At 39.1% G+C, this 12316-nt stretch overlaps 1 protein-coding gene across 2 annotated transcripts in view; it reads left to right on the forward strand.

Moving 5' to 3' along the window:
• Window positions 1–8167: 8167 nt before the first annotated feature.
• The window catches only part of CLUAP1 (clusterin associated protein 1), a 57584-nt gene continuing 53435 nt past the window's right edge, over window positions 8168–12316 (forward strand). Inside the window, exon 1 of one of the 2 annotated variants that reach the window (XM_032231233.1) lies at window positions 8168–8323. In XM_032231233.1, the coding sequence (XP_032087124.1) occupies window positions 8302–8323 (22 nt within the window). In that variant the 5' untranslated portion in view covers window positions 8168–8301. The remainder of the gene's footprint in view (window positions 8324–12316) is intronic. The other variant, XM_032231232.1, reaches the window with a different exon arrangement.

Below are 12316 nucleotides of genomic sequence, written 5' to 3' on the forward strand. Positions count from 1 at the left end.
CTAGACCGATTAGATCCCACAGATTAGGCCTCCTCCGAATTCCATCCACCGGCCAGTGTCAACTGGCGACTACTCGGAGGAGAGCCTTCTCTGTGGCTGCTCCGACCCTCTGGAACGAACTCCCCGTGGAGATTCGAACCCTCACCACCCTCCAGGCCTTCCGCAAAGCCCTTAAAACCTGGCTGTTCCGACAGGCCTGGGGCTAAAGAACTGTTGCCCCCGTCTCGAATTGGTATGACTGTTGTGTTTTAATCATGCATTGTTTTTTATGTCGTTTTAAATTCTTGTTTGTATCCCCCTTCCCTGGTTGAGTTGTGAGCCGCCCTGAGTCCCCTTCGGGGGAAAAGGGCAGCATATAAATAAAATCAACATTCAACATTCAACTTCTGGTAGCGCCTACAGTCTCTTCATCAGCCTCCTGTTTACAGTTGGAGCAGATGGTGTGTCATTATAATGCAATCATAAGCCTGAAAGAGAGAAGATGTTTCATTCCACAATCCTTTTAGCTAACAGACTGAATCCTAATTGGGAGAAAATGCTGCTTCTTTGTCATGCAAATCCACAGAAATATGATAGGGATGCTTGCTATTTAAGAAAGTTGCTTCAGTAGTACTAAAGAGGAGATGTATAAACAATATAATGAGGCTTATATAAACTTGATAAATGTGATAGGGATTATTAACAATGTCAGCGGAAATTGGATCAATATATATAGTGTGTGTGTGTATGTATGTATATACACATATATATTATATACATATATACATATATATTATATACATATATACATATATACATATATACATATATACCTACCTACCTACCTACCTACCTACCTACCTACCTACCTACCTACATACATACATACATACATACATACATACATACATACATACATACATATATATATATATATATATATATATATATATGTTATATTTATGCTGATAAATAAATAAAGGGAGACTAGTATAGATCTATTTCAAGCTATTTAGCTCTCATCAGCTAGCCATACCCAAGTTTTTGGGAATTGAACCTGTGCTCCATTGCCTCCCTCTATTGCCTCTTGTGACGAGCCTAATGACAGAGAGTGGAAGTGTGACCTTCCTCCCATACTTGGGCATACCAGGGGTTGTGACTTTAAGTATGTATGTATGTATGTATGTATGTATGTATGTATGTATGTATGTATGTATGTGTATATATATATATATATATATATATATATATATATATATATATATATATATATATATATATATATATATATATATATATATATATATGTATCAAATATGAAATTTGTTCATATATAATAGAGAAATGTTTAGATAGAACAAGAAAGATAGAGATGAAGGTAGAGATAAAGATGAGGAGTTAGGGATTTTTTTTGAATATATATGTTTGAACCATATAATAAGGATTACTCATGTTTGAGAAATGTGATAGAGATTATTAATATTGTTATTGTGAATTGGATTAATATGAATGATACCCAGAACCAACTTTGTTCACATACAGTATAAATGTATAACTTAAAATTATATTATTTTATATACATATATACATATACACACATACTCTGTGTGTGTGTGTATGGATGTATGTGTGTGTGTATGGATGTGTATGGATGTGTATATATGTGTGTATGTATGTATGTGTGTGTGTGTATGTGTGTATATATATATATATATATATATATATATATATATATATATATATATATATATATATATATATATATATATATATATATACTTAAAGTCACAACCCCTGGTATGCCCAAGTGTGGGAGGAAGGTCACACTTCCACTCTCTGTCATTAGGCTCGTCACAAGAGTCCATCCAGACAGAAACCCAATATTTTTACTGTTGCCTTTGTTATATTTGTGTTTTTATTTGTGCTGATAAATAAATAAAGGAAGACTAGTATAGATCTATTTCAAGCTATTTAGCTCTCATCAGCTAGCCATATCCTTACTTTATATATATATAAAGACACAACCCCTGGTATGCCCAAATATGGGAGGAAGGTCACACTTCCACTCTCTGTCTTCGGCTCGTCACCTTTTAGGCAACAGTAAAAAATATTGGGCTCGTCACCTTTTAGGCAACAGTAAAAAATATTGGGTTTCTGTCTGGATGGTCTCTTGTGACGAGCTGAAGACAGAGAGTGGAAGTGTGACCTTCCTCCCATATTTGGGCATACCAGGGGTTGTGACTTTAAATATATACCTCTCACCCTGGCTGGCTGATAAGGAATTGAGCTCTGTAGCTCAATGGTTAACACATCTGCCTAAGAGGCAATAGAGCACAGGTTCGATTCCCAACAAGGGTGTGGCTAGCTGATGAGAGCTAAATAGCTTGAAATAGATCTATACTAGTCTCCCTTTATTTATTTATCAGCATAAATATGTATATATGTATATATGTATATATGTATATATGTATATATGTATATATGTATATATGTATATATGTATATATGTATATATGTATATATGTATATATGTATATATGTATATATGTATATATGTATATATGTATATATGTATATATGTATATATGTATATATGTATATATGTATATATGTATATATGTATATATGTATATATGTATATATGTATATATGTATATATGTATATATGTATATATGTATATATGTATATATGTATATATGTATATATGTATATATGTATATATATATCAGCATTTTTGCTGATAAATAAATAAAGAGATATTAGTATAGATCTATTTCAAGCTATTTAGCTCTCATCAGCTAGCCATACCCTTACTGGGATTCAAACGGGCTGTTTTTATATGTTAGGCAGTTATATTAACCTCTAAGCCACAAGTTATCCTCACTTACCATCTGAGCCATATTTGGGTATACCAGGCACTTTGACAAAACACACACACACATACTTACACACACACAGACACAGACACAGACACACACACCAGTATATTTAAAAAAGGTTGCTTCAGCAAGTTCATCTATCCCAGGAATGAGTCATTCTGTACAGTATGAGCCTCTCTGTATATTATTAATTATAGGACAGCAGGGCTGTCTTAACACATGGGCCTGATAGGCACTTGCCCATGGGCCCCACAAGTACAGGGGCCCCATACTAATCAGTGTATGTTAACCCTTCAATGCCGCTTGTATCATATAAATACAGCATCGTATTTATTTCATTTTACTGCATTTTCAAATTAATACTAACATGCCAATAAAATGTTATTCAGAGGTATTTCACAAGAAGAATCCTCCACTCCTCTACTCACCATAGAATCCCTTATGCCACCAGGCTTGAAATTTTGGGCTTGGACAACCTGAAACTATGCCGCCTGCAGTCCGATCTAAGCATAGTGCACAAAATTGTCTGTAACAACATCCTACCTGCCAACGACTATTTCAGCTTCAATAATACACGGGGAAAACATCGATACAAACTCAAGGTAAACCACTCCAAACTCGATTGCAGAAAATGCGACTTCAGCAACAGAGGGGTCAACGCCTGGAATGCTCTACCTGACTCTGTTGTTACATCCTCAACCCCCTACCCAACAGCTTCAATCTCAAACTGTCTACCGTGGACCTTACCCCTTTCCTAAGAGGTCCGTAAAGGGGGCGTGCATAAGCGCACCAGTGTGCCTACACTCCCTGTCCTACTGTCCCCATTTATCTTTATTTACTTCCTTTGTTCATGTTTATGTTCCTACCTCTACTTGTTATCTTGTACATGTTTGACAAACAAACAAACAAACAAATAAAATATGTTTAATTTTATTGACAATTTACATTTTTATTCCTGTGAGTTGTTGTCAGGGCCCATAATGCTGTCAAGACACACCTGTAGGCCAGGAGTGTCAACCATAATTTCTCTAACGGAGGGGAGGAAGAAGGAAAAAAAAGACCATCTCTGTTATTTATATAGGATGTTGCCAACGTTCAACATCTAGGAAAGGAAGTGAAATTGTTGCATGGCAATTCTGCACTTTTGTATTGGTGCAAACAAGCTTTTCCTTCTCATTCAAGTGGTGATTACTCTTGTGATACACAAAAAAATAACACAGCAACCAGTGGGCTCTTATTATGTCCTCCTCCCACTCAAAAGCCTTACCAGTGCTCTTTGTATTGGGAAAATGTGTCGTTGAAGCACCAAAAGGGGGGAAAAAAAACATTGGCTGCTGTGAAGAATCACAGGAAGAGCTAGATTTGGGTGGAAAAAGCACTTTTGAAGTCTGTGAAGGATGGGATGGGTGATTCATCACTTTTGGAGCTGGAAAGATTTGGTTGACGGTGGAAAGAAATAAGAGAATAGAATGGAATAGGAGTTAGAGTTTAGAATGGAAAGGAAAGGAATGGAACGGAACAGTACACAACTGAACAGAACAGAACATAATAGAATAAGAGTTAGAGTTTGGAATGGAATGGAATAGAATGGAGCCTATCCATTCTGGTCATAACTCATGATCGTTGTAAAATGGGTCACCCATGTGACCGACCCAATTTTGTAAGCTTTTTGCAGCAGTCATTAAGTGAATACCCTGGTTATTAAGCAAACCAATGGCTTGCTATGGGTTGATTTTGCCTAAAACCAGGAAGTAAATGCTACTTTGGGGCAAAAATGTCATATAGAGTACAGTTACGTGACCGTGAGATGTGCAAATGTTATATGTGTGGGCCAGTTGCCAAGTGACCAACATGTGGGCCATGGTGATGTGTTCTAACCCTCCTCGCCCCACACCAAAGCACGCCGAGCCAAAGATACTTTACGGAATTTATTAACAGACAGACAGGTCCTTGGCAGCAATCCAGCACAGACAAGCCTTGGCAGCAATCCAGCCTGCCAAGCTAACATTACAGTTCTCCAACATTAGTTAATGCGTTGACTTCTGCAAAAGGGGCTTATGCACAAGCATTCCTTTTATAGTCTGGAGAGGAGCCTAATTACCACCAGATGAGTGCAATTACCTGCTGTAACTACACAACTGTTCCTTACGCCTATTAGCTCTCCGGTGCCAGGCAACCAGGAACAACTCCCTTGTGTCCTCCCCACTGGTCCAAGGCTCAAGCACCTCCTGGTGGCCAACTAGCCTCTCTGTGCCCTGCTCGGAGTCAGAACCCTGTCCAGGGTCCTCCACATCCTCCAAAGCTGACTCATAGGGCCTCTCGCTGTTGGAGTCTGGTGGCAGCTCCAACAGCTCCTGGTGGGCCACAACAGTGATGTAAGGAAATGACCAGGCTGAGCTGGAGGGAGGGGTCAAAAACATCATCAGTTTGGAATTGCTTAGCTCCCACAAGAGACCTAGATCCAGATCTCCCTTGAATTGACCCTCTAGCATCAATCTGCCTTGACCATTAAAATAGATCAGAGTCTTGTGCATATGTAGTAGCCAGCAGAATTAGCATGCAATACTGCATTCTAACCACTGAGCCACCATGGCTCTTACTTAGCAGCACAGAAGATTTCTTCAGGTCTGCACACAAGAATATAGTTCAGTACTAAATTGTCACCAGATAACGGTCAACAGATTGAAGGATGGATTGGGCTTGGCCATTTGTGGCAATGTAATGACTCTGAACTGATGGTGCACTTAACTCCACACCCCAGTTCCACTTGCTCTTTTCCTATGTACAGCAAGAATTCCTTAACTAAGGTAGAAATTTACCCTGGTTGAGATAAGTACAAATTGCTGGAAGAAGAAAAAGTGAACTCAAGCAAGGAGGTAGAACTTTGAGAAATATGACTGAATTTAAATTCTCTATATGGAAAGTTTTAATTTAATTTAACCATTGCCGTGTTAATAGCTTCCAGTTCCTATTGTATAAATACCATTGTACTTGCCTATTATTTGCATTCTAAATGTCACAAAGCAATGAAAAACAGAAAAGATGACAGCATTTGAAATAATTATACAAAATCCTGATCACTGACTAGGAAATACATGCAAACTGTTATTGAAGGAAAACAATGAAGTGGAATAAATTAAAAACATCATGATATAGTGAATGTAAAATGAAAAATAATTACAGTACAGTAGCAGAAAAGAATTATAGAAAAATCATTAAAATGCAGTATGATTTAATGATTGTTTCTATAGTTTTTTGCCCACTGCTATACTGTAATTATTTTTGTTTTACATCCACTTTATCATAACGTTTTTAATTTATTCCACTTTATTGTTCTTCTTCAATAACAATTTGTATGAATGTCCTACATAAGCTGGGTTTTGTAAAAGCATTTCAAATGCTTATACAAAACATTTTTCAAAGCAATTTTCTCTGACTTACAGCTTGCAGTATAATTCAGAGACAATTGCTATAAAATGTTTTTTATTAAATGGTATATACCTCTCACAATCATTACTAGAATAGACCAATCATACAACAATAAGTGTTGGAAAATTTTGACCGTAATATATTGTATGAACTATAAGCCACCCGGAGACATTGACTGATATGAGTGGCCATAGATATTGAACAAATGAATAAATGAGAAATGTTAAGACTGGCTTTAACATTGGGCAGAATCCAGATGTTGACTCTAGGAGCTGACCCCAGGCACTGGGAACCTTCTGGAGGAACTAGAAAATGGATGTCTATGGAGATTCTCTGACATCCAGGTCATGGTTGTCCCCAAAGTATTTTTTTTTACAGGCAACTGGACTTTCTGGTTTTTTTTTCTTTGAAGATGTTTTGCTTCTCATCTGAAGAAGCTTCTTGGATGAAAATGTCTTCAGAGACAAACCAGAAAGTCCAGTTGTCTCTTGGAAAAAAAAACTTTAGAAAATGGATGGCCAGTAGTGAAATTGGCGCTGTCCACTTGCCAGTGCTGAAATGAAAGGAGGGACATTTTCTGGGCTCAGTAACTAACCAGGGTTGGGCCTATTGATCTATCGTTCGATTTATAAAGGAAGAGCAACTCTGGGGGAATAACTGCCTTTAAAATCACAATACGAACAACCTCAATCTGTGTGTGAGCAACCCAACTAATCTCAATATTATCTTAATATTCCTATTCTATTCTACTCTATTCTTTCCTGTTCTGTTCTATTCTGTTCTCCTCTGCTCTATTCTATTCTACTCTATTCCTATTCTCTGTTTCCATATTCTATTCTATTCTACTCTATTCCTATATTCGATTTTCATATTCTATTCTACTCTATTCCTGATTATCCTATTCTGTTCTATTCTATTATTTTCTTTCCTTTCTGTTCTATTCTGTTCTCCTCTGCTCTATTCTATTCTACTATTCCTATTCTCTGTTTCCATATTCTATTCTATTCCTGTTCTTTCCTGTTCTGTTCTCCTCTCCTCTGCTCTATTCTATTCTACTCTACTATTTTCATATTCTCTGTTTCCATATTCTGTTCTATTCTATATTCTATTTCCATATTCTACTCTACTCTATTCCTATTCTATTTCCATATTCTATTCTACTCTATTCCTGATTATCCTATTCTGTTCTATTCTATTATTTTCTTTCCTTTCTGTTCTATTCTGTTCTCCTCTGCTCTGCTCTATTCTACTTTACTCTATTCCTATTCTGTTTCCATTTTCTATTCTATTTTATTCCTGTTCTTTTCTGTTCTCCTCTCCTCTATTCTATTCTACTCTATTTTCCTATTCTCTGTTTCCATATTCTATTCTATTTCCATATTCTATTCTATTCAATTCTACTCTTCTCTATTCTTATTCTATATTGTTTCCATATTCTATTCTATTTTATTCTAATCTATTCCTATTCTACATTCTATTTCCATATTTTATTCTATTCTATTCCTATTCTATATTCTGTTTCCATATTCCATTCCATTCTATTCCTATTCCATATTCTATTCTATTCTATTCTCAAGTCAACCAAATGGACTTCAACAAATCACGTACCCAGTGACACGCTCAGGTCAAGCTGGGGCAGGACCAGAGCCACCTTAATCTCAGGAATAATGCTGTTTCAGATGACTGTCTTCATATTCCAAGTTCTTTTCTATTTTGCTTTGTTTTGTTTTATTGCCTCTGCTTTCGGCGCGTCTTTAAAAACACTCCCATTAAACGCCTGGGCAGCGCAGATCCCACTCCAGCCAGCCCCGCCTTCTTCCTCGACTCCCATTTGCTTCCCCGCCCGCAGGGCGTTCGACGCCGCGGCTCCGCCTTCCGCGTCGCTTGAGCCCCGCCGCTCGCCGTCGCCCCCGTTGCTATGGCTACGTAAGCAGCGCGGCCTACTCTGCCGCGAAGCCTGGTTGAAGTTTACTCGACGAACCGAATCGGCCGACGGGCTTGCAGCACGTCATTATGTCTTTCCGCGATCTCCGGAGTGAGTCGAACGGGAGGATGGGGGTGGGACGCTCCGATGTAGAATCCCAAGCGAGCCCCCTCTAATTTATTCCGTTATTTAATCACCCGAGCGGGGCGCCATGATTCCCACACCCACCCCATTACCAAAGACCTGAGGGCAGCGTATGTGACTGCCCCTCCCTCCGTTTTGATCCACACAACAACCCTGGCAGGTGGGAGTACCAGGAGGGCAAGCTAGCATAACCGGCCTGCAAGAATCATCCCGACCACAGATGGCAGCAAAGAAGCGCGAGGCAAATCCGCTTCACTGCTGCCATCTATGGGTCACCTGCAGGCATCCAGAATAACAAAAGGTGTTTTTCCCCTTGAAGCTTAAAGATAATGCCGAGTCCCATAGTCCCCAGCCATCATCGTTGTCTGTCTGTCTGTCTGTCTCTAAGTGTGTGTGTGTGTGTGTGAGAGAGAGAGAGAGGGGGGGGCAGAGAGATAGAAAGAGACAGAGAGAGGGGGGAGAGAGAAAGGGACAGACAGACAGAGAAAGAGACAGAGAGAAAGAGACAGAGAGAGAGAGAGAGAGAGGCAGACAGACAGACAGAGAGAGTATGGTCTCTAAAAGTATCCATAATAATGTGTAGAGTAGAGTAGAGTAAATAGAATAGAATAAAATTCTTAATTGGCCAAATTTGATTGGACACACAATAAAGATTGGTTATAGTGGCTTGCATCTGGACAAACAGAAATTCAGCAGATAAATGGATGGGGTGGGATTTAATGCTAAGCTTAATATCGGTCATTGCAACAACATAATTTTCTTCTGTGAAAGGACACCCTTGGGCCTGTCCATCAAAAAAAAACAACCTGATTTGGTGGGTGGGTTTTAACACATCATGTCAGATCTTGGTGTTTTGAATAAAATGACAAACCAGAACATGAATTCACTAACTGTGGTAAACTGTGGTTTATACCAATCATCAAAGCTGGAAACGAACAAGGCAGTAAAGGCAAAAAGGAAACAAACCACATTATGGATTAGTGTAGTGCGTGAACTCTGGGAAGACAGAACGGGAGGCAATGAACCTATAAAGGGATTTTCCCCCAAGGAAAGAGCAAAAGACACTTGATGAGGGCAGCAGCAGAGGCTTCATAGCATAAATCAGTCTTCATGCTATGCTTTGAAGCGGCATGCCAACAAATGGAAACGAAGTGAAGATAGCGGCAGGCTGGCGGCTGAATTCTGTATAATGAAAATAGAGTTTGTTAGAAAAGGTGACTCAGAATTAGTCATAAGCTTCAGCATAAGTACCAGGAGTATGAAAAATAAGACAGTGTGATGCGCTGTGGGCAGTTTTTGCCCATTTATGAAAAGCAGGATTATGTCAGCCTTTCGTTATGTTGTCTTAAGATGTGGATCATAAAATGTGGGCTGTGAAAATATCTACAGACTCCTCACATCCTGGACATGAATTGTTTCAACTTCTACCCTCAAAACGATAAGGCACTGCACACCAGAACAACTAGACACAATGAGTTTTTCCCTTGAATGCCATCACTCTGCTAAACAACTAATCCCCACAACACTGTCAATAATTTACTGTATTATTGTATTACTGTATTACTATTATTCTCTTCCTTCCTAGTATCTAACTCTACCCACTTATGACTATAACCATGTTGCTTGTATCTTTCAATTTATATTGTTTTTATTTGTTTCCTAGTATGATTTGATATCTTAGTAATCTTGACTATCACTAAGTGTTGCATCTTTCATTCTTGATGAATGTATCTTATTTTTCTTATGTACACTGAGAGCATAAGACAAATTCCTTGTGTGTCCAATGGTTCCACCACAAATCCGCGAAGCCCTTATCCGTGGAGACATAAGCGCGAAGACTAATTCGCGCCGTTCGAAGTGCTATGGAAAAACGCGACCCTACCGCGATGACATAATCGCGGAGGGCAAATCCGCGCATTCCCAAGCACTCAGCATCCTAAACCTAACCCTAAACCTAACCCTAAACCTAAACCTAAACCTAACCCTAAACCTAACCCTAAACCTAAACCTAACCCTAAACCTAACCCTAAACCTAACCCTAAACCTAACCATAAACCTAACCATAAACCTAACCATAAAACAAACCCCTAAACCTAATCCTAACCCTTACCTTAATTTAAATCCGCTTTCTGCCGCCGCGCTGTTTTAAAGCGCCCTTCTGTCGCCGCGCTGTTGTCGCGGCGGTGATGACACGCGGTGATGACGTTGCGGCTTTAGCGATGCGATTTTATCACCGCTATTTTGACGAGCGCGGTTTTGTCGTGCCACGGTGTCCAATCACATACTAAAATATAAAACAAATAACATACAAGTAACACCCTGGCGTTATCTCTGCCAAACACACTAAAATATAAAACAAATAACATACAAGTAACATTGTCTTCATACATTACTAATTATATATTCTTATTTTACCTAATATATTCATTTATATTCCCATATATTACAACACATTCTGTGTTCACAGATCCTAGTTATTTCTTGTTCCAACTCCCACCTCTTGTTTCCAACCACTGGTAAAACATATATCATAATATTCTGACTCGCCTTTGTTTTTTAATTCTAGTGCCAATTTATCCATTTCTGCGCAAACAAATATTTTCTTTATTATCTCCCTTTCCAAAGGTATATTTTGATTTTTCCATTGTTGAGTGTATACCATTCTCACTGCCGTTACGATGTGTAGTATTAAATATACTGATCCTTTACTATAGTCTTCTGTTATGATTCCTAGTAAAAATAGTTCTGGTTTAAATTCTAATCTTTGTCCAATAATCAATAACTATAACTAGTCTTGAATAGACAAAGCCAATAACTTTACTGTCTACTGCCTACATTACAGACAGGTGGTGGCTTGGATGGTTAGGACACTGGTTTGGAAGTTAGGAAACCCACGTTCGAGACCCAAGTGATGCTGACCGTATGAGCTCCCATCATTTGTTCCAGCTCCTTGAGCGGGATAAGGAAGGAGTCACCCCGGGTGTCCCCCGGGCAATGGTGACGTTACTGACTAAGCCTTTCAACCCATAAACGCTTAAAACGGTGTCCCCAACATGAAAAGCATGGTATTTATATTACAAAAATCTCTCAGAGTGCTTGTCTTCTCCTGGGAGATAAGACTTCATGGATCTTGGGGGAGGTCAAATTTATGTCGCTTGCAGCTATGCATTGATTCCAAGCTAGGCCCTCGTTTGATTCCTTCTTCCAAGCTACTGTGTTTCCCCGAAAATAAGCGGGTCTTATTTTCTTTTGACCCTCGAAATAAGCACTTGGCCTTACTTTCGGGGAGGTCTTATTATTTTTGAGGAGCAGGTGCAGTGGTGGGTTTCCATTTTTTTACTATTGGTTTGCTTGTGTGCACGTGCAGCACTTCTGTGCGTGTGCAGAAGCATCCAAGTGGGCGGGCGGAGCCTCCCACTGCCACACTACCGTTTTGCCCAATCTGGCTGGAACGGGCAGAAATCCACCTCTGCAGGAGGTGGCGAGCGTGGTCACCCCATGGCTGCTGCCATATTTGGGGGAAGGGCTTATTTTTGGGGGAGGGCTTATTTTAGCACATGCACTCCAAAGTCTTAATTGGGCTTATTATCCGGGGAGGTCTTATTTTCAGGGAAACAGGGTAGTTGGCAGTTTCCAAGCATTTTTAGAGCATATGTGTGAATTTATTTATAGGTTTGTAGTCCATCTTTTTGTGTACATGTTTGTCCAGTGACCATTTGAAGGTGCAACAGCACTGAAAAAAGTGACTTAGGGCTGTTTTGCACAGTTGTGACTGTTGCAGCATCTCCCTAGTTGCATAATCAAAATTTGGACGCTTGGTAATTGGCTCTTATTTATGACAATTGCAGCATCCTGGGGTCATCAAATAATCACTATTTGCAACCTTCTGACAAGCAAAATCATGGAGAGGCCAGATTCTCTTAACAACCGTGTTATTAACTTACAAACTGAAGTGATTCA

This window comes from Thamnophis elegans, chromosome 14 (genome assembly GCF_009769535.1).
Source record: "Thamnophis elegans isolate rThaEle1 chromosome 14, rThaEle1.pri, whole genome shotgun sequence".
Lineage (NCBI taxonomy): Eukaryota > Metazoa > Chordata > Lepidosauria > Squamata > Colubridae > Thamnophis > Thamnophis elegans.